The 23,049-nt window shown below is 44.7% G+C and overlaps 1 protein-coding gene across 3 annotated transcripts in view; it reads right to left on the bottom strand.

The window, feature by feature from the left end:
* Nucleotides 1–23,049, bottom strand: part of COL6A5 (collagen type VI alpha 5 chain) — a 134,994-nt gene that overhangs the window by 41,997 nt on the left and 69,948 nt on the right. For all 3 annotated transcript variants that reach the window (XM_086674272.1, XM_086674273.1, XM_086674274.1), the window contains exons 13-31: nucleotides 21,973–22,026; nucleotides 20,132–20,203; nucleotides 19,733–19,759; nucleotides 19,578–19,622; nucleotides 19,435–19,488; nucleotides 17,477–17,539; nucleotides 16,529–16,594; nucleotides 16,022–16,075; nucleotides 12,313–12,348; nucleotides 11,739–11,801; nucleotides 10,254–10,316; nucleotides 9,162–9,224; nucleotides 7,526–7,588; nucleotides 6,043–6,093; nucleotides 5,878–5,913; nucleotides 4,168–4,230; nucleotides 2,838–2,900; nucleotides 453–488; nucleotides 288–336 (exon numbers count right to left, since the gene is read on the bottom strand). In XM_086674272.1, coding sequence (XP_086530398.1) covers nucleotides 288–336; nucleotides 453–488; nucleotides 2,838–2,900; nucleotides 4,168–4,230; nucleotides 5,878–5,913; nucleotides 6,043–6,093; nucleotides 7,526–7,588; nucleotides 9,162–9,224; nucleotides 10,254–10,316; nucleotides 11,739–11,801; nucleotides 12,313–12,348; nucleotides 16,022–16,075; nucleotides 16,529–16,594; nucleotides 17,477–17,539; nucleotides 19,435–19,488; nucleotides 19,578–19,622; nucleotides 19,733–19,759; nucleotides 20,132–20,203; nucleotides 21,973–22,026 — 1,021 coding nt within the window. The remainder of the gene's footprint in view (nucleotides 1–287; nucleotides 337–452; nucleotides 489–2,837; nucleotides 2,901–4,167; nucleotides 4,231–5,877; nucleotides 5,914–6,042; nucleotides 6,094–7,525; nucleotides 7,589–9,161; nucleotides 9,225–10,253; nucleotides 10,317–11,738; nucleotides 11,802–12,312; nucleotides 12,349–16,021; nucleotides 16,076–16,528; nucleotides 16,595–17,476; nucleotides 17,540–19,434; nucleotides 19,489–19,577; nucleotides 19,623–19,732; nucleotides 19,760–20,131; nucleotides 20,204–21,972; nucleotides 22,027–23,049) is intronic.

Below are 23,049 nucleotides of genomic sequence, written 5' to 3'. Positions count from 1 at the left end.
CCTCGCAGACCTTGTACAATATTGTATTAGTGTGAGCTGATTCACACAACTTTGGAGTTGGTTTCCAACCATTTGCCATAAGCATGCTTTCTCTCCTGTATGAATTACACTTTACTTACATCCCTCTCCCTCCCACCTTTGATGTGAGCTGTTCTACTGCAGGTACTCAGGACAAGCCTGCTGCAGGGACATGTGCCACCAGTGGATTCGGTTACTGATCCTGCATATCCACACTACACTCCTCCTAAGTGCTCTCGCCAATCACCGACGCCCTTGTTCCACGACACACAGATACTCACGGCTATGGTCCCGCATGAACTGGATCAGATCACATTGCTGTAAAGAAAAAAAGAGAAAGAGAACAGAAACATGAGCACAGCGACCCCTGAGAGGTCATGTTTATTTGCCAGTGGACTGGTTGGGTTTTCATTTGTGAATAAGGAGATACGTACAGAATACACAGGCTTCCCCGCCGTGCCTTTCATGCCCTAGGAAAATGAAACCAGAGCAAGTTATTGGTATGTGAATCGGAGTATTTAGTGACAAAACAAGAGCAAAGAAAAAAAGCACGTTCTTAAAAGCACAGCTGGCAGAGAGCGCTTAAAGTATTCCTGAACAGATAGATTACAATGCTATTTCCCCACTTAAATCAACAGTGCAAACTTCTTTCTTTCAGTGTGAGATCAGTTAAGCGAATGTCTGCCCAGAGTGAACTGAATTATCTTTCTAGGTAATAAGTAAAGAAATTAAAGTATTTCTTGGAGATGTTTGTACTCAGGCTATGACACTTAAAAGGTACTTCTCATAAGAAAAGTTGAAATGTAAACAACAGACTTCCCGAAGCATGCCACAAGGAGAGGAATTTGCTGAGAATTCAGAGGTACAGATGTATTACAATTCAAGGAGTTGAAAATGCAGGCGGTAGCATACAACTTCTACGTAGATGAAAGAACCAGAGATAATTATGTAGCAAAATGGGCTTTATGCAAAAGAAGAGCATACACAGTGAGCTCATAAATGCTGAGAGGTTATAAACAAAGGAGTACGCATAACTGGGTGAAATGAATCAAGGAGGCTTCCTAAGAAGAGGCAGTGCTTTTTTGACATCTTGAGCTTTTCCCTTTTCCCCTTATTCCTTTTTTCAGGATCAGGCTTTCCCTTGGCAGTGGTTCTTAACATGTTTGACACACCTGGGTCTCTTTGGGCAACTGGTAAATGCTAATGTGCTGGTTCCAGAAAATGCTATTACAGGCTCACAATCATACAATTTCACTGGCCTCAGAAGCTCAACCAGGGATGTCAGTGTAAGAACCCCTGTTCTAAATGACAACTGGGTCATCTGTTCATCTGTCCTTCCTTCCATCCATCCATCCATCCATCCATCCATCCATCCATCCAAGAAACAGTTAATTGTCTGCTGAATGCTGAGTGTTACCTGGAAATGCTGTGGCATCCATAATTCTACCCACGGGGACACAGGCTCTTCTGACCAGAATCAGGAAATTAACTATCTCACTAGGAGATGCAGAGGCTCATCCTTCCTTTCATAAGTTATGGCAGAAGACAGAAAAGAACGCACAGCCACTTAAACAGAGAGAGGAACAGTTTCTAGCTAATAAAGAGAGTAGGCAGACCACACCTTGCAGAGGATCAGAGCTGTAGAGCATCTGTCCTAAACGACTGAGTTGGAGAAGAACTCGGAGCAAGTTCTTGAGCAGAGGCTGAGGACTGAGAGCCCAAGACAAAGAAGTTGATCTGATTCTAACAGACCCGAGATAGAGAAGCCACACTCTTGGGACCAGCAGCCCCAGGACAGCAAAACCACACTCTAGGGACCAGCAGGGCCAAGCAACAAGGCCGGGAAGATGCAGGACCCCCACGCGAGAGTTCCAAAATCTGGAAAGGAGATAAATTCAGACCAGATCGGTATGACTCAAAGACGGGATCCTCGCCCACGTGACTACGAATGTTCACCAGGTCCTTAATGTGAAAGAGAGAAAGATGTATCACAGCGTCCTCACAGCTAGTTGACTCTCATTCTGCTATCATCCCCAAAACATCCATGCTTTTGTTTTCTCTACAAGGTCCCAAGTTAAAGAACTCCTCCAGGTAAGTCTCAAAATGCTCAGAACGCACCAAACAAGGTAAGCAGTTTCTCCACTCTGTACACAATGCTTCCTGCGCCTCTGACACAACACCCAGGTGCTGGCAATGTCTAGTTCTTACCTGACTGTGCTCATCAGGGGAGAGAGATGTGTAAATAAATCATTATGATAACACGAGAAGCACTAAAATAGAGATATGGACGTTCCGTCAGTGGGGGATGTGCCTGCCTCTGCCCGGAATGCTTCCAGGAGTGATATTTCCCTTCCAGTGGAAGCCTGGTGGGAACTAGCAGTTATATTTCCAAATCTCTCTAGAGTCTACATTTTGAAGACGGGAAGGCAACGGTGATCTGGGGAACTCTACTGACGTGTCTCACGTGATGGAACTTTGCCAGGACCCCTGTATGAAGCTTATCCCATTCTGATTTCTATAAACTTCAGTAAAAAAAGAAAATAATGGTAACAGCTAATATTTGCACTGAAATTTATCGTTCACAAAGAGTGCTCACATTTGGATATACAATCCTCCCAGCTACCTTTTGAGGTGGTAGGACAGGATAGGTCATCCCCCTTTTAGAGGTCAACTGAGAGACCAAGTGACTGGCCCAGGGGCACATAGCTAGCAACAAGAATTTGGATTTGGATCCAGTGCTCTGACTTTAAATTCTGTACCCCTTCTATTGAATATCTAGGAACCAGTATAGGCTACTTAGCTCTCATGGGTGTACTTACTCTCCGTCCAGGAGGGCCTGGGGGTCCCGGAGGTCCCTCTTCCCCTTTCGAGCCTCTAGTGAGCTGCAGATAGGAATATTTTTTAGTTTCCACACTGTCTATGCATGGAGAATACCTAAGTTTTAATGAGACTTTACAATTTAAAAAAGATTTTTAAAGAAAGCAACCATTAGTTCAAGTCAAATAAATTCCTTACATATAAATATAAATAGCCATTCTTTTTAAAAAAAATTTTTTTTAACGTGTATTTATTTTTGAGACAGAGAGAGACAGAGCATGAATGGGGGAGGGGCAGAGAGAGAGGGAGACACAGAATCTGAAGCAGGCTCCAGGCTCTGAGCCATCAGCCTAGAGCCCGACATGGGGCTCGAACTCACGGACCACGGGATCGTGACCTGAGCTGAAGTTGGACGCTTAACCGACTGAGCCACCCAGGCACCCCATAAATAGCCATTCTTAACCATTGGTAAGTATCTATTTCCCTCATAGCCTCCCCATTTAGTGACATACTTTTCTCTGGCACTGGCTATGCGTTTAAATCTAAATTAGACATAAACTAGGATTGGTGCTAAAAAAGAATACTAGAGCGCACAGAGATCTAATTAAAACCCTCCCGTCTACAAAGGATCAAACACAAAAAATTCTCCACATACATAAGAGGATAGGGGTGGGCTGTGTCATTCCCATACTTCAAGGTGATGGATGTGGATGCTGATGAAATTTATCCAGCCAGATGGAAAATATCTGTTGAATTGCATCTCTTTCATGCTGATAATGACCACTGATACTACACTCAAACTTCAAAATGAAAAGATGCTTGTCTCAGCGTTTTGTTTTTTAAAAAAATTGTAACACACTACTCCACACTGTGCTAATTAGAAGATGTCAACAGCCTTCCTTAAAACGAATACCCTAGATGACCTTGGTTCTGAGCAGTGGAATTGTCAGAAAACCCTTAGAGACACAGCGGGAAGATGTCGGCTTCATTCCCACTCAGGGTTAATAGTCTGGGCTTTAATATGTGCCTTAGAAAATACTGGAAGGCACTGACATTTCTTGGAACAGCCAGCTATCAATCTGTAAATCTTTAAAATAGTTCAGATTCATGGAACCATAGAATTTTAGAGCTGAAAGTGACCTTTGGTGTCAAGTTCAAGTCTCATGTTAGAGAAACAGAGACCCTGAAAAGGTGTGGTGAAGGTCACAGAGCCAGGAAGTGGCATTTCAGATGCTCTTGGGTTAGATCAATAATCCACATTTATTATTACAACATAAAAGCCAGAGTCCTCCAAAGAAACATTTATTATTTCTGGAATTACAGGCCACTTACTGTTAATCCCTTAAATCCTTTGCGTCCAGGACCCCCAGGAAATCCAGGATCACCCACATCACCCTAAAGATTCAAATATAAGAAATCAAGATATTAAAATATTTGCTTGAAATAATAGAAATAATTCTCTATAATCTAAAACCTAATTGATCTTATAACTACACAATATATTAAACATTAAATGTCATCTTCTGCCGCTTGCTTGGAACAAAGTCATTGACACACTTAAATATTCCCCCAAACTATTCTTAATTTTCTAATACAAATATTTATGCATAAATATCAGTGCAATGGTTACCCAATCAGTTATTAAAAATATCTAAAGCAAGAATACTTGAAAATCAGGAAAAACATATGGAGTATTAACCACAGAAAATACTAAACAATTAATTACTTCCTAAATTTATAAATCACTTCTGAAAAAGCTGAAGGTAATAAAAAGTTTACTCTGACTTTGGTGGGAAATTAATTTTAGCACCTATTTATCAAAAAAACAAAAAACAGGGGCGCCTGGGTGGCGCAGTCGGTTGAGCATCCGACTTCAGCCAGGTCACGATCTCGCGGTCCGTGAGTTCGAGCCCCGCGTCGGGCTCTGGGCTGACGGCTCAGAGCCTGGAGCCTGTTTCCGATTCTGTGTCTCCCTCTCTCTCTGCCCCTCCCCCGTTCATGCTCTGTCTCTCTCTGTCCCAAAAAGAAATAAACGTTGAAAAAAAAAAAAAATTTAAAAAAAAAAACAAAAAACAAAAAAAAAAAACAAAAAAAAACTAATCTCACATTTATCCCTAAATTGAAATATGCTCATTTTCTCCCTTTATCAGTAAATTAGAAAATTGGTCTTTTACAGTGAGAACTCTTGTCCTAACAGTTCCTTCTTGCACCCTTCTCTACCTAAGGAAAGAATCTCTTCTGGTAATTCAGCAATTAAAAGCACTTTTAAGAGGGTTCAAAAATTGGCTGTTTTCCTGTAGTTGATTTGATCTGCTTACACATTCAATTTTTTTAATCTATATTTTGCATTTTAATTTGGACACCAAGTATTGGAAAGCCACTCTTCTGGACAGGACGCTTACAAAAAAAAAAAAAAAAAAAAAAAGGAAATCTTATTACTGAATTCCAGTGCATAAAAACAGATATAATAGGAGCTACTCTGATTGAAATATAAGGTTATGTCTGGTTGGAGATCATGGAGACGGATTTTTCAATCTGGTGGGCAATGAGGAATTCTGGAAAATGTGTGATCAGGAGAGAAACATAACTAGGTTACACTGTGGAAAACATCAAGTTGACAGCAGTGTTTGGGATTAACTGAAGCAGTAAGAAGGTGGTAATGGAGGCCAATGAGGAGAATGTTGTCACCTTTCAGGGGAGGGGAAGTGAAGGCCACAATAATAAGGAAAAAACAGCAACAGCTGAAGCCAAGAGTTTTGAATGAGATTACTGAGATGAGAAATCCAGAGGACAAGAGGAGTAAACTGGAGAGGAGATCCAGGGGTGGAGTTTCAAGACCAGGGCCGTCAGGCAACAAAGGACAGGACTGTCTCTTCCAACTTAAAGATTCATTCATAGTAGTATGGTCCTTTATTCATGAAGTCCTGGAAAAACAACTGCCCTTCTTCTTTTCCTTCTCCTTCTCCTTCTCCTTTTAACTTCAATTCTCAAGTAGAAAGTTAATATCATGGTAATTTCAAAAGAAGGACATGTGCACGGTACCTTTTGCCCCATATCTCCGGGGAATCCTCTTGGGCCCTACAATTTGCAGCAGAGAACATAAATAAATCAATATACCACTTCTGCGTATGATTGTTTTTTCTTGTATTATTTACGTTTGTCTCATCAATTAAAGAAATAATTAAAGAAACAGTTTTCCATATTTACCTTTACTCCTTTTCGTCCCATTTGACCATAGCCTGGGATGCCATAATCTCCCTGTGGACATACCAGTTCATTTTAATTTCTCAAAAGTGAAACTTAATTGTAATCTATACTGGTGACAAGAGAGAAGCACTGGGCCCTTCCAGGTAGAGGGGCCCTTACCAGTGACCTTGAACTCTGGGGTCATGCATATTGTTGGGTTTTCCTCACTTGCTGGTATGTGCCTTGGTACTTTGGCCAGCTCCACTCTGCAAACATTGCAGGAGGCAGAGGGATGGTCCATCAAGACTAATGGAGTCAGTAGCAATTACTCGCTTGGAAAATTAGGAGCTGGTTCAAAGGACATGGGTGAGGAATTCAATTCCCCAAAGACTTACAAATGGCTAAGAGACAAATGGAAAAATGTCATCCTCACTAGTAACCAAAGAAATGCAATTTGAAACAGTAATGAGAAACTGTTTTTTGTTAATGAAATGGGTATAGATGAAAAAAAGAAAGTGACAATACCCACTGCTGGTGTGGATGTCCTGAAGCAAGCATTTTCCCACATAACACAAGGGTGCATAGATCACTGAATATCCCTAAGGGCACCTTGCAAAAGAGGTGCATATTCTTTGAACCAGTTATGCTACTTTTTGAAATTTTTACGAAGAGATTATGATTTTGTCTAAAAATTCAGATACAAGAATGCTCATTGTGGGCTACTTATGACAGTAAAAAATTAAAAACAAATTAAGTACTCAATAGCAAGAGATTGGTCAAGTGACCTAAGGTACGTACATTCAGCGGAATATTTTGAAGCTATTAAAAAGAATGTTTAGGGGAAAATGTAATAACATGGAAATGTGCTCATGATACACTGTTAAGAGGGAAAAATAGAGTGATTTTTTTTGGTATCTCCAGGATGTTAATAACGAATATTTCAAAATAGTGAGATTATGGGTCATTTTTCTTCCCCTCTTCCCACCTGTTAAGCTTGGTAAATTTTCTACAATATGTATACACAACACTTATAATAACCATTATTTTTTGAGAAGAAATGAAAAAATGTTCCTATATTGGCTGCTCCATGCCCAGAGACCTTAGCATGGCAAGAGCCACTAGAACAGACGGCTCACTTCTTGGATCTACCCCCCTCTTGTTCTTGCCCTAGAGTTTTGCAAGACAGGGAGACAAATGCATAGTGCTGTTTTTCAGTGGACGTCCATCGACGTGGCCGTACTGGTTGTGAAAATACTGAAATGTTATCCGTTATCCCCTCCGCGTGCCCCCTTTCTCTCTTGCCGTTCTCCCTTCTTTTAACAGACAGACTAGCTATAGAATGAGAGCTGCAGGGGGTGGGAGAAATTCCCCCGCATCTTCCTAGGAGGTCCTAAAATACCTTCAATGCTCCAGGTGCTTAGGCTGATGGCCTCAGTGCCCTTCTCTTTACCTCAGAACTAAGCACTTGGAGCTGCGAAAAGAGAAGGGTCCTAAAAGCTCATACCTGTTTTCCTCGCTGTCCAGCTGGCCCCACTGGCCCTGGATCTCCAAGAATTCCATGTTCTCCCTAGTAAGTGAGGCAAGAAGGGCTTCAGGTCAGTAAAATCCAAACTGGCTCCCACTATAGGAGGTTGAGACGGGAAATCTCAAGGCTCTCAGTGAGGGTTCAGTGCTCAGCCAAGGCACGGGGTGTAGGAAACCAATAATGATCTTTCCAAAGGTGAGCAGAAAATGTCAGCACAGCCCAAGCACTGCTTTCCTGGTATTCTAGAAGGACTGAAGGAGAAGGGAAAGAGTGGAAAATTTACTCCAGCGAAAGTTGATTTATTAGCTGATTTGTCTGCCCATCCAACAAGTATTTATCATCCTGGAAAATGAACCACTGAATATGATAGATGTGGTCCTGCCTCAGCAAAAATAGTCTGGTTGGAAAGAGAGACAATTAGACAGGCAGAAAATTATAAACTCAGGATGCTATGCCAGTGACGGGGAGGGGAATCTAAATTGGATTTGATAAGGGACACCTGGATGGCCAGACTTCAGACTTCAGCTAAACATCAGACTTCAGCTCAGGTCATGATCTCACGGTCGTGAGTTCGAGCCCCACATCAGGCTCTGTGCTGACAGCTCGGAGCCTGGAGCCTGCTTTGGATTCTGTGTCTCCCTCTCTCTCTCTGCCCCTCCCCGGCTTTCTCTGTCTCTGTCTCTCTAAAATAAAGAAACATTACAACAAAATTTCTTTAAATAAATAAATAGATCTGGTGGGGTTAAGGAGGCGGGCTGCCTGAAGCACAGGCGCAGGGGTGTGAGGTTTGAGGGCGCAGTTGTGTGAGCGGAAGAAGGAACTGCAGGAGGGGTGAGGGCGGTCACGGTCGGGGTAGAGGGAAGGCATTGTTGAGAAGCCTGGCGCGGGCACGTGGGAGGGAAAAGAGCTCTGAAGCCTCAGAATTAAACAGGGCCAGGGGGCCTTCCAAGCTACTTTAAAGTCTAGAGCTTTTCCTAAGAGCTACAGGGAAATTAAGACTGGCTGCCTAATTTGTGGGGCTCGGTGCAGAATGAAAGCCTAGGTCCCATCCTCAAATATTAAGACTTTCAAGATGGTGACGGCAGGACATGAAACCAAGCATGGGGCCCTTCTAAGCTGGGCCCCCAGGGTGACTGCACAGTTGCCAGTCACAGCTGGCCGTGGGACAGGGAGCCGCTTAAAGGTGTTCAGCAGGGGGTGGGATTCTGAAGAGGCCAACAGTCTGCTGTCTGACAGTCTCCAAAAGAGCCACATCAGAGACAGTAGGGTGAATGAGAGAATGGTATGCACAAGCAGATTGAGTCTGGACACCCCCCTTCTGGACTCTGCCCCGTGCATACATTCATGCCCGCAGGAAATCGGGGAGTTGAAGAGAGTTTTCGGAGTTATTTCACCACGGGTGAGATCACAGGGTCTCTCCTGGTGAAACAGGGCAGTGTCAGGAAGAGATAAGCATTTAGAAATTCTTTGCTCAGTGGAAGCAAAAGAATGTATCGCAGAAAGCAGGTGGGGGGATTGAGGGTGCCCGGCTCCTGCGAGGAATTAATATGGAAATCGAGAAAAGAAGGGCAGTACTTTTTTCTCAGTATTTAAATCTATAGGAGATGACACTTACTTTTTTCCCTGCGGGTCCAGGATTTCCAAGGTTCCCTTTAGCTCCCATCGGCCCAGGAAAGCCCTGAACGAAAATGGAAGACACGTATGTCGGTGTTGCAGCAATTCTTAGAAAGCCCATTAGATCAGTTTCGCTTTTCTTCGTGTCATTTCCAACAGCTCCTTGATGCCTGCTTAACAAGAGACCCAGCCACCCAGGGGAGAGAGACATCTGTGCTGAAAGCAGGTGACTCGGCTTACAGTCTGGCTTAGAGGACCACAAATCTTCATCTGCGGGGACACCACTAGTCCGCCCGGGGCCTTCGTGAGAAACAGAAAGGGTGCTCTTGACAGGACATATGCTATTTCTACATGCAGCACATTGGTTGGAATGTACTGATTTTGTGAGAACGAGACATTGCCACTCGTGAGCATTGCACCATGTGCGCATCTGGAACCATATGCACAGTGTGTTTCAGTCCCAATCTGAAAATGGGCACAAGTGTCTTCCACAAACATGCCGGCATGATAAGGAGGCAAACACAGGTGTTCCTTCTGAATTCTCGCTGTCAGAGCTGAAGAACTGAACAGATTCAGAACATTTTTCATAGGAATCCCCTCACCAGCCTGTCAGAAACCTAGGGACCAAATTGATTCAGAGGGTGAGCTGAGGAATCAAGTCAATTTGGGTGGCGAGGGATCTTTGCAGAGTCCATTTTCAAACATCTACGGTCGGTGGAGATACATGTGGCACAGATACATTTTTAAAAGTTAGAAAAGTCAGCGGAGGGAATCGGGTTTTGAAATGCTCACAAGTCTGCGAGATCTGTACTCTTCCAGATGCTTTCTTGGGGCTGATGCGATGGGTCCGTGCTCTCCCAGTAAAACCCCAGTGAAGGAGAGAGAGGAGGGCTTGTGTGACGTGCAAGGAATCGGGGCTGTGCTAAAATTTGCTGCCAATTCTTTTTGTCCCAAATGTGTCCCAAGTTAATTGAAAAATAAAATACCCCAAACGCAGATAATATAAAATAAACTATGTATGACGATGTTTTTGAAGTAAGAGAAAATGGTCTGATTGGAGACCACTGACTCCCAACGTTCCTGAGTCACTCACCTGAGGTCCTTTGTGCCCTGGGCTTCCCTTCTCTCCTTTGCTGCCAGGAATTCCATTTCCCCCCTAACGAGAAGCATAATTACACGAAGCAATGAAAACGTACTTTCTTCTTCAATGCTTTTGAAACATGTCCACAGAGAAGCGCTGGTCCAACACCACAAGTCACCTCGTAACTGTGAGGTTAAGTGTATCTTGTAACTGTGAGGTTAAGCGTATCTCCCCTAGTGAGGGACTGAGTGGAGGCCCAGACTCCGTGGTACAGATCTTATCCAGGCATCTCTGCCTGGGTCTAAGACCTTCATCCCCCTCTGACAGGGGGAAATGAAAAGGAGACCAAAGGGAGAAATAAAACCCCTAGAAGAAGGAGCGAAGATGCAAACAACAGTCAGATGGATTCCTTTGTTGGGGCAGGTTACCTGGGCCAGAGTGCTCATCATCAACGTGGAAAACGGAAAGCTAAGTTGTTTCAAGTTGGCCCAAGAGGACATTTTAGCAGCAGAAGCCCTACCAGGGGAATCCAAGCCTATTTTCCACTATATTAGCATCTGATGCAAGGTTCTCGTATAGATCTCTTGCATGGAAGAAAAAATGAGAGGTGCTGGTGATGTTTCCCCACTACCAAGGCACCAGCTGTACAATGGTTGCACCCACTGGACGAGCCGTCGTTCGCTGCCTGAGTATCAAAGGGACCCTGGAGCAGCTGAGCTAATGTCCCCCTTCTCCCTACAAAGGGGAGATGGAACTGGGCTGGTCACGTGGTTACTCAGCCTAAAGGATTTGCTAGCTGGTGGTTTGATTCAGGGACCCCAGAACCCGCAAGAGAATACCAAATTCTACTTTGGCGTGAGTATCTGAAACTTCCTAAAAGAAAAATGAACTCTCGAGAAGGTCTTAGGTCTAGGCACACCTTCCAGACAAATCCTGGCTTCAAGCGGGCTCCATAAGGTAACTAAACACACATGTGTTACAAAACCATTCTCTAGGGATGACCCCAGCACCTTCCCAACATGAAGGAGAGACAGAGATGTCCTGACTCTGATGCCCATATCAGCAATGATACGATCAAGAAAAAATGGCTCATGTCTGAATCATGAGCCATTGATCACTCTCTGGACAGCAAAAGATAGGGCTCAGGTACCTACTAATTACTAATTAGTAATTGTTACTAATTAATAGTAATTCATTGATTAATATAATAGTAAGGTCCTAATAACTCATTATTACTAACAAGCTGATACAATACTAGGTGAGCACAAGAGCAGCCATTTTCTCTATTCATGAGCTGCAAAACAGGAGCAGGTCTGATGGAGCACAATCACTCTCCCATGATGGGAAATGTAGAATTCCAGAAACATGGACCATGGAGGAGGGCAGGAGCAGATTAAGCATTTCTCAGTTATTTATTTTTATACAGAACTACCCACTGGCTTCCTATTGGAATAACTCAGCATTATTTTTCAGCATTTATGAACTACTTCAACATACCTGTGGGCCTTGTAATCCGTCAGCTCCCTGGGCACCTGGAAGTCCAGGATTTCCCGGCTCCCCCTGATGAACGAGTTTTCAGTGTTAATACTGTCTCCACATAGTTTCCATAGAGATTTTCTCTTTATACTACCTAGTACCGTAATACATAGTACATGGGCAATACTTTGACTGAACCTTGGCTCACCCCTTACTTTGCCTAGGATTCTATTCATTTCCATACTAAAAAATGAACACAAGATTGTTTCTTACTCTAGTAAAGAATTTCCCTCCCATGCAGTTGATTCCCAGTGCTTGTGAAAGGCAGTCAAATATATAACATTTGGGATCGCACAGATCCTCTTGTCTATGAGGTGCCTGGGAAGGAGGCTCTGCCTTAGGTCAGGCACGTCCAGTTCCTGGCAGCTGAGCTGATGGGCCCTTCTGTTTCCCCTCCATGGGTGCGGCCATGTCTATTGCTCTACACTTCCTAGAACATCTTTGTCACATTCTTGTTCATTCCCAGTGCCATCTGCCCATGAGGACTCTCCTTGGAACCAACTACCTCGCAGGGCAGGAAGTAAAGGGTACTTACCGGGACACCTGGGGGCCCCCTTTGGCCTTCCCTTCCCTGGAACAGAAAAAGCAAAGTGTTAGTGTGTACGTAGCCAAGTGGAGGGTTCTTAGAGGCAAACCAGCCTGTTTCATTCCCTGACAGACATAAGTAATGAGCAGCTCACAGAAATGGCTTCCCTGAGGCGCTTTTGAAAGACAAGTTTTCTCGCTGGGCACTTCATTATAGACTAACATTTGGGGGATTGATTGAAAGCCAATCTGAAAGTCATTACAGATCCAGCTCCAGTCTGACAATTATTCAGGAGGTTGTTTGGAGGATCAAATCATTCTGAAGAACCTGTCTTCTATCCTTCCCTCTTCAGCAAATTCCATAGAGTACTGTCTGCTAATCAGAGGCTTCCTACATGAGAACAAGCTGTGTCCTGTCTGTCTCTCTGTCCCAGGCCCTGAATGTATCTTAGGGGAGAGTAAAAATTGTTAGGTTCAGTGCTTCACACGTGGGCCCACTGAGGTTTGTTTCCAAGGACTTCTACAAGAAGAAAATGGCCGACGGGGTCTGCCCAATGACGTGGCAGTCCAGCGGCCCGGCCACCGGCCATGTTCACCTGATCTCTGAAGCCAGAAATCTGTTTGCACTTAACCAGCGGTGATTTCCATGTCACCAGCTCAGGCTCTCCACCTAAGTGTCCGCCTTTGTCACACCCTCTCCAGAGAGTGTTCTAGTCAGGAGAGGACTCAGACCCCAGATTTTAACTTCTTTTTCCCTAAACAACAGCAATAAAATCTATACCCTCACACCCCCCCTCACCCCTGCCCCTCTGAGAGAGCTATGGAACATCCCAATCACCGGTCTACTTTGTATTGTGATAAATGACTATGATTCCTTTAGGTACAAGACAAATACTTTAAAAAAAAAATTCTATTCATGCATTCAGAAAGGTAGCCATGGAAATTATTTCAGAATCGGTTTTCTTTCAACTGCCTACCTTCTGAATTTCCTTAGAATGAACTACCTGACCAAGTATCACCTCTACCACTTTGGATAATGATTCGAATTCCTCTCCTGGGGTTCTGCCCCCTTGATTCAGGTACTCTGCTTTCAAAATGCAAATGCCCTTTGGGAGAAGTTACCCATTGTAACCTGTGAGCTCTTTGTTCCTTGATGGGACTAATAGAGCTCCTGACAAATGAAAGTAGGGAAGAAACAGCAAACAAAGGTTGAGGCCACTACTATCCTGGGATGTCTCCATTAAAAGGATAAAAGAACTTCTGAACTACATGCAGACAATATTGCACAATGGTTAGGGTGTGCCTTTAGAAGTCAGGTACTCCTGAGCTCCAGGCTGCCCTTTGAAGCTTGTGTGGCACAGAGCAATTGCTCGCTAAGCCTTAGCCAGGAGGTCGGGACTCAAGACTCTGGTGTGAGACAGCCTGGGTTCAAACCCCAGTTCTGCCACTTGCTACCTATCCTGATCCTGGGCAAGTGTTCCAAGGGTCCTTGTTATTCTCATCTGCAAAATGGATATAAATAATAATATCTACCTAGTAGGCTTGTTATGAGGATTTAATGAATTAATATTTGAAAGTGATTTGATCAGGACGCGACATAAAATAAATGCTACAGAAGTAGAAATACTATTATTTAAAAGCAGTTGTGTGTTTTTTTTTAATGTTAGCTTATCTTTGAGAGACAGTGCGAGTGGGGCAGGGGCAGAGAGAGAGGGAGACAGAGGATCCAAAATGGGCTCTGCACTGACAGCCGCAAGCCCCACGTGGGGCTCCAACTCACAAACTGTGAGATCATGACCCAAGCCAGGGTCCAACTCTCAACTGGCCGAGCCACCCAGGTGCCCGTATAAGCATCTGTGTGTGACAGGCCAAAAACAAGGGACCTGGACTGTCGATTCTAGTGCTCTGGTTCTCAGAATATCAAGCCCCCGTCTTGGCAACAGCCGGTACAATCAACTTGCATAAGTTGGAATTCTGTCCCGCAGGCGGCCATGTCTTAGGTTTGCTTGTGTTCTTAGAATCTGTTATCTACTTAAGATCCTCTGACCCTCAGAGAGAATTCTAGCCTTCACTGGAAAAGTAAGGGAAGAGGTGGAAAAGCTTAATGTTGTTCTATATTCACATAGCCTTGTTCAGTTCAGGAGAAGAGAGGTTACAAAGGAGGAGCTGGGCAGCAAAACGGGTGAAGATAGGAGAGGGCGGCTGAGAGCCTCCTGTCTCTGAAGTGATTTAGAGTCACTGGCTGGTTTGTCCAAGTAGTAATCCCCAGCCCCATCCCTAGCATCTCTTTTCAAAAGTATTTGATGGAGGGGGACAGTTATAAAGCTATTTCAAACTAAGTGTATTTTCTCTTAAACCAAGAAAAATATATATTTATCTTTAAAATTTATTGCACGTAGGGGCGCCTGGGTGGCTCAGTCGGTTGAGCATCCGACTTCAGCGCAGGTCATGATCTCACAGCTTGTGGGTTCGAGCCCCATGTTGGGCTCTGTGTTGACAGCTCAGAGCCTGGGGTCTGCTTCGGATTCTGGCTCTCCCTCTCTCTCTGCCCCTCCCCCACTTGTGCTCTGTCTCTCAAAAATAAATAAACATTTAAAAAAATTTTTTTTAATTTATTGCATGTAGTATATGTTGCTGTTCCCTGGATTCCTCTGGTTAATTTTGATTCTCTTGTGTGGAGAAGAGGGCAAAGTCCCAGAGAATTTTTACCAGAAGCACCAGGAAGCCTAAGCCAACTGACTGTAGATCCTATCCCTTAATAACTATGATTCAAGATAAACAAAGGCAAGAGGAATTACAACACATTTCTCCACTATCTAGATCAGAGAAAAAGGCAATCGGCCATGGCCTTCAAAGTGATGAGAAGACTCCAGGTCTGCAACAGAAAAGAAGGCCAAGTATTTTCACTTCTTGATCAAACAAGGTGCAGGGTCCAATCTAGGAGACTGTGCGTTATTGTCTTTTTATGATCTCCGTTCGGAGTGCATGACAAAAGGATTTCTAACACGTTATAAATATCATCTCCCACTTTAGTAATGCACAAAAAGAAAAGCGATTTCTTAGTTGTTCCATAAAAAGAAGGGGATATCCAGTATTCCTGTTTTAGGCCTGGCGTCACATGGGATGCTACAAAGTTGCCCTAGGCTCTCGAAGCTGCCAGAGGCTTGTTCCTAGTCACCGGTGTTTTGGTTCATTCAAGAATTTATCTGTGATTCTTCTTTCCCATTGGCGACATCTGAAGATAAAGAGAGTGGGTTTACCCAATTCATATTCTTATAGAAGCTCAGAGATGCTAAGCTACCGGAGGAGAACTTTCATGTTAAAGCACTGACTCTCTCCAAAGACATTCAAAAGCTTCTGGAAGGCGGAAAGAGGAAGGCAGACTGTCACATAGGTTCTCATCTAGAAGCAGTTTTGCCCTCTACTCTCACTCCCCACTCCCCCTCATCCCAGACATTTGGCAAAATCTGCAGACGTTTTTTGTCTGCCACAACTTGGGGGGAGTGAGTGCTACTGACATCTAGTGGGTAGAGAGCAGGGATGCTCTTAGACCTCCTCAAATGTACATGACAGCCCCTCACACCATCTAGCCCCAAATGACAATAGTGACAATGGATCAGCCCTGGGCCGGCCAACTCTGCAGGGGCAAATATTGTGAAAACCTTTATGGCATCGTCAGATGATAAGGAGGGGAAATAAATGTTCAAGGAAAAACTTACCCTTCTTCCTCTGGAATTAGGATCACCTGGAGTCCCTTTCTGTCCAGTTCTACCCTAGAAATACAATTGTTCCCCCAAGATCATAAGGCAATATATTCTGACTAATTACATCAGCGTAAAAACCTCACGCACTATTAAAACAGCAGAGCAAATGTGTCATGCTAGAATCTTCTGCATGTTAACACTATTGGGTATATATCTGTTAATGAGGAAAATGGTGTAGTAACGTGCACCGCTAACTATCAGTTTCCCATTACAATAATGTCACCTGCCAGAAACTTAATAATTTAACCCATAAAAGTATAACCTACTACATATGTGTCCTGTTTTCAGAAAATAATGCTGTTTTAAATGTGAACTCGGGGCTGTTATTCAATTATAGAAGGGTTACATATTTTATTAAATAATTAAGACTTCATGAAAGCCTCCGTTCAGTAACAGAATTAATCATTCATATATATGTAAATAGGTCTATAGGTTCTCTGTACGTAAAACAGAACCAATTACTTGTCTTCCTTGTTCTCCTTTGGAGCCCTTCTGTCCTTTGATGTTACTGTTGCGTCCTGGATTACCCTAGAGGAAGATTTAAAAAGTATTTTAGAACCAAGGAATATCAGCTTTTTTTTTTTTTTTTTTCAAATACAATGGTACAATGTTCACGTATTAAGCTAATTTGGGTTAAGTGAGGAGGGGTGAGAGAAAATTCTCCATATTTGAAATTCATCGACTTTTGAGAAAAAATACAATAATATTTCCCCAAGTTTGAAGAGGGTCTGGTGATCAACGAAGTGATAAGAGTGTTTGCCGAAGCCATGGCAATGATCTTCTCTGTATCGGCAGCTTCACTGATGGCCGAACATGCTTATGCTACCCCCTTAGAGGTGCAATAAGATTCCCTTGTAACTGAGTCTGCAAATAGGGAATCTGTAAGATTAGAAGCCCAAGAAGCAGAACTGTGGAAACGTCTCCCAAAAAGGACTTTGGAAGTCTCTACATAACAATAAGGATGATTAAGATGGAACCTGAGCTCCCCGCTCCAATTTTTTTTTTCTTTTTAATTTTAGTTACTTTTTGAAAAGAGAGAGCGCAAGTGGTGGAGGAGCAGAGAGAGAGGAGGACAGAGGATCCGATGCGGGGCTTTGTGCTGACAGGCTGATAGCAGCGAGGCCAACGGGGGGCTCAAACTCACAAACTGTGAGATCGTGACCTGAGCCGAGGTCGGACGCTTAACTGACTGAGCCACCCAGGTGCCCCGAAATTTTCAATATAGTCAGCTACAATCAGATGTGGACAGATTTTTCCCAAGCAGATAAGTCTCGGACAATACCTACTACCCCTGCTCCCAAGACAAGGAGACAAGCCTTCACCTAGAGGTTAGTGGGAGACACAAGGGAGAGGAGATAGGAGCTTAGAGCAACTACATAATTCAGAGCCAACTAGACCCTAGTAACTTACAGGATCTCCTGGGAAGCCCTTCTCCCCATATCTCCCAGGGGGGCCTCTGGAACCTGGGCTGCCCTAAAAAAAAATAAAATGAGCTTCTGAGTTAGCTTGTAGGAGGGTTTCAGAATGGTGTTAAAGAGTCAAGCGTGTGGTTTTGGCGGCAAGAAAGTCAATCAGACAAAATGATCCATGTTCCTTTATCCCAGCCAGTTTCCTCAGCCTTCTCAAGCGATACTCAGTTCAGTGTTAAAAGGTCAAGATGATCGCTGGTCAGGATTATCTAGAGTGACGCTGAGCAATGGGAAACTCTCATGATCTAGCATAGCGCTACGCCAAAGAACTTTCTGCCCTAATAGAAATATTCTCTGAGTTGTCTAAGATGGTAACCACTAGCCATATGTGGCTATTGAGCACATGAAATGTGGCTAGTACAACTGAAGGGCGGGAGTTTTCACTTTCACCAATTTGAATTTAAATGTCATATATTGCTAGTGGGGATTGTACTGGACATCCCAGCCAGTCTAGGAACCTCTGACATTTATAATGCAGTTGCTCACTGGAAACCTCCACAGCAAATGCTCCAGTTGACAACTCAGACTCAAGTGTTCCCAACTGAGCTTGCCCAAGCCAGTACCGTTCCAGGCATTCTGAATGACTCCTCACTTCCTGTTTCTCTGGTCACCTAGATCTAGAGATCTGTGCTGGAGCCAGAACTAGGGTGAGAGAAACAAGTCACCTGGGGTGCAGTATTTAGGGAGACACATTTGGCAGAGCTCTGAGAAGGAGTATGTCCGTAAATCCTGCACTCCACTGCTCATTCCGGCCCGGGCCCTGCCACGTCCTTAGTATTAGTACGTCATGTGTCTGTTCTCACTGACGTTGCTTTACTTGAAGGCTTTGTCACTTCTCCCCTCGATTGTTCCAGATCCTCTTATCTTTGCCTTGCACCTATGTCATCTCTGACACAGTCTCCACACCACTGACAAGTAGTATGTTCAACATGCAAATTCAGTTGTGGCGCCCGTACTTAAAATCTTTTAAAGGTTCCCAATCTCCTAATGTTAAAAGCCTAACTCCTCAACATGGCTCCCTGGTGTCTTCCCAATCTCTTCCGGCCACCGCTGGAACCTCACCTCCCTTTACCTGTACTCTAATGCTCAATCTGCAGTGCTCTCGAGCCTCCGTGTCTTTGCTTATGCTGTTCCTTCTGTCTAGAATGGCCTTTCTCCATGTCTTGCTAATTCCTATCATCTTCAGCTCAGGGATCATTTCCTCCAGAAAGACTTTCTGAACTCCCCCCCCCGCCACCCCCACCTGAGTTAGGGCTGAGTTAGGTGCCCTTCTCTGGGCTCTCACGTAGTTGCCTACAACATGGCCTCAATCACATTCTGCACTGTCATTAGCAATTAATATGTCTGTCTTTCTACGTCTGGGGATCCTTGAGGACAAGGTCAGTGTGGTTCGTCTCCGAATCATCAGCATATAACTTGGTGCTCGGCGCATGCCAGATATTCAAAAATATTGCATAAATAAATGGATCAGAACATATAAGCAGAGCTGTTTGGACCAAACCAGCATATATTAATCAGTATTGAAATGAATTTAAGATAAAAAAAGTTTCACCGTGATTTACTACACCAAGGTCGCCAAAATAATTCTGTATGTTTCTTTTGATTTTTATGGTTTTTTTTTTCCTGATGCAATAAAGAGAACAAGGAAGCTACTGGGAGGCAAAAACAATCATTTTCAGACTTCTGAGGAAGACACCAAACGTAGAACCTTGCACGCTTTGAATCCCTCAATGGAATTCTTGAAAATTCCCAAATGGGAAGGCAGCATTTATTTGGTAGTAACAGGCCTTCATTGTGGTCAAGTCAGCTCTCAATTTACTCCCTTCTAAGCACTGGCGCACAGCAGTTAAGACTATCTCCATCACCAAATTCTCCTTCTTTGATTTACTGAAGATTTACCTGGGATCCTGGATCGCCTTTTTCTCCTTTTGTCCCAGGTAACCCATGAAAGCCCTAAAAGAAAACAAGGAAAACAAAATCCCCATTTAAAGAGCAATACGTCAACCTCATGATGATGTTACAGTACTTGAAAGATGGCTTACCTCCTCCCCATCCAGTCCGTTAAACCCATCTTCTCCTTTTTCTCCCTGAGGGACAACAAGGAGCACAATCGGGTCAGAGGGGAGCTCAGCCACATGCTTCCTGGGAAACTAATCCCGCCAGGAAATCAAAATCGACTGAGAAGACACTACAGTACCTTGTATCCAGAATATCCTTTGGCTCCCTGTAAAAGATGAAATATCTCTCACTGACACATCAAAGATAGTCAGAAGGTGGATTCACACCCTGTTGGGGCCGGATGTGGCTGCCTCCCTAAAGAGGGTGATTGTGTTGTTCTTTAGTGGCTTCTGGCTCTAAAATCACAGAGGTTATATAGGTGGGATTGAACACCACCTATGTTTTGAGGTGGGCTCAAAACTCATTGAGGTTTCTAAGAAGTAGAATTAGTCTGAAGGGGAGGACACTAACATGTAATTGGAGAAAGGGAGAGGGGCGGGGCATGGGGGGATGGAAGAGAGAAAAGGAGGGAGGGAGGGAGGAAAGAGGCAAGAGGCTGTTGTCGGGAATTCAAAATCACATTTCCAGCAGGGCTTACCTTTTGGCCCTGCTCCCCTGGACATCCTGCAATCCCTTTATCTCCTGTGGGTCCAATTTCTCCTCGTCTTCCCTAAGAAAAGGTACCCAAACAGGTATCCAAAGTGACTCGTCTGCCAGATGCTGCCAGCAGTTTACTTTTTAAGAGAGAAGCTAGAGCAACAGCAGCACTCTGAGCTTCAGACAGAGCAAATCTGTCCACAAATGTGTTCATTTAACTCTGGTTTTCCCCCTCTATTCCAGCGTCTTCCGTGCCAACCTGCAGGGCTTCCTTGCAGACCCAAGATCACACAGAAGTGCGGGATGAGCCCGGATGTTTTACCATCTCATCAGACAGCACAGCCAAAGGTTTGGAAGTCGATCTACTTTCCAGCCACCTTTCAAATACTCCAGTAATACGCGTTGGCCCTGAAATTGTGCCCAAGGTCCCAGTGCTCCTGGAAAAGTCAGTACTGAAGCAAGCCAGTCCCAGGGGACTGGGGCTGAGTCCAAGGAGCTGAAGGGAGGGAGGGGCCGCTACCACAAGTGCCGGGAGATGGGAAGTGCTCGTGTTCACGGAAATGACCCCCAGGTGAAAGAGCCCGAGTTAGATCATCCGCTCGGGGGAAGAGTGTTCAAGGTCAATGATGTAGGCATCTCCCAGCAATCCTGCTTCTCCCGGGAAATATTTAAACACAGGTAAATGCCGGCGTAAAATGAATCTCGAGGGAAAAGCAACGTTGTGCTCCTTGAGGGCAGGAGCCCCCAGCTATCTCTTTCCCCAATTGTGTCCCTGGTGCCTGGCTCAAATCTGGGTGCAGAGTGGGTGCTGACGGTTTGCTGTTTGGATAACTAATTGTTTAGCAATGAGCTTGATTCTTCCCTTCCTGAGAGGTGATGGGAGAAGGGATTGATTTTCCTTCTTCCTGCTTTGCTTTCTTTATTCTGAAGATTACTCCCAGGAAAGCAGGAGGCCTCACTCGTGGCCAAAGGTCGCGAGAGCTACCAAAACACTGCAGCTTCCCATTGACTAGACGGTCAGCCAGATGAGGGCTCAAGGCCAGACACCCGGTCAAAGCCCTCAGTGCTGCCTGGGTGGGCTCTGAGACCCCTCTGCAGCTACGTGGTAGGTGAGTTAGAACTCTCCCCTCGGTGGTCATTGTGTAAACTAGGATAGCACTAGAGTCAGAGGAATGTATAAATGTTTTACAGATCGGCAGACTGGGGGTCAGGAAGTTAAGTGTCCTGCCAAGGTCTCTGGTCCAGGTCATCCCTTGGCTGTCTGACTACATGGCCTGTGCTTTTCATCATAACTGGCCGCCCAGACGAAGAGCTAGCTTGCGGCTAAGGAGATGGAGGTGCAGGCTGGATGCTTCTTGAACTTTCCCTGCCCCAAACGGAGCTACCCAAGTGTTTCAGTTCCTTCAAATCTATTCTCCCAATTTGATTGATGAATCTAGTGAGAGTTCCGGTTTGAGGGTCAAAGATTGAGATTAGAAAACTTCTGTGTACCACGTAACCACAAAGCCGAGCCTCTCCATGTACTAAACGCTGAACTCTGGGTCCAAAGGCAGCCCCTCAAGATAGCCTTGCTTCACCCTGCAGGGGGGCGTGGGGGGACCGGAGCGTGCCCGGCTCCCTGCCACTGATAAAAACAGGCCAGGCAACGTGTAGGTAAGTCTGCTTCCTCCTTCCCCCCAAAAGTACGTTTGGCAAGTACTCATGACCCAGACAAATAAAAGGAGGGGGAAACAACCTATTTTCATCCAAAACCACCAGAAAACCCCTTCTGTAGGAACACAAGGCTTTCCATGCAAAAGAAAATCACTGCTCATGTCGTGGGAGAGGGTCAGAAGAACTTACAGGGTCCCCGTCCTCTCCCCGATGTCCTCTGCTGCCTTTGATACCCGGAGAGCCCTGGGAGGGAAGAGAGAAAATGCACTTCAGCTGGCTTCCTCCAATTCGAACTTGTGAAATCGTTAGGCGTTATAGACAAGTCCCTCCCTTCAACTTGGTCACAGCGCAGGCAGGGGTGGCTGTGAGACTGGGGAGAGTCTGACAACCTCTGACCTCTACAGGAAGGTGACCTGTGGATTCCACGTTGCAGGTCAGGGCGTCCGGGTCAGTCCGCACCTGAGGCTGCATGGCCGGCAGCTGTGGCCACCGTAACTCTCCCAGCAGGCAAACTGGTCACTTTCCAAAGACAGCATTTTCTTCTGCTTTTCTGAGAGCTCAGGGAAGAAGCACTCCTCCCGACAACAAGGCTACATATCCCTTGCGATCATCTCTCCCTCTGCCACGTGTGCTTTCACTGCCTTGTGGCCTATTTGTGGCAAAGATTTAAACTAAGGTTTGCTTTCCTCACCCAGTAACACAGGTCCTGATTTACCCCCAGACATACTCGATAGGTTAGTGTTGCCTGCTTTCAGACTTTTTATAAATGGAACCAGACTATATGTATTCTTCTATGTTTTACTTTTTTTCTTTTTTTGGCTATTACAGTGTTTGTAACACCTATTCATGTTGTCATATATACCTGTAGCTCATTCATTCTCATCACCTTAGAGCACTCCATGAATGAAGAGACCATATTTATTTAAGCTATCGCTGTGTAATTGATCTTGTATACTGCATTTTTAAAAAGCCTATTAATCTGCAATGCTTTGCTGTCTTTGCAGCTCAGTTTCATTCACCGCCGATGAAGGACAACTTTCCCCACTGTTTCTAACACCTCTTGCACCCTCCAAACTGTTGAAAGCAGGTGCAAAAGTACAAATCGCAAAACCGAGGGGGCGCCTGGGTGGCTCAGTCCGTTAAGCGCCTGACTTCAGCTCAGGTCATGATCTCATGATTCGTGGGCCCTGAGTTTCTACCCCGCATCAGGCTCTGTGCTGACAGCTCGGAGCCTGGAGCCTGCTTCAGAGTCTGTGCCTTCTTCTC

This window comes from Puma concolor, chromosome C2 (assembly GCF_028749965.1).
Source record: "Puma concolor isolate L17-30 chromosome C2, mPumCon1.1.hap2, whole genome shotgun sequence".
NCBI classification, from domain to species: Eukaryota; Metazoa; Chordata; class Mammalia; order Carnivora; family Felidae; genus Puma; species Puma concolor.
Note: the sequence above shows the minus strand (reverse complement) of the source record. Positions and strands in the feature narration are given on the sequence as shown.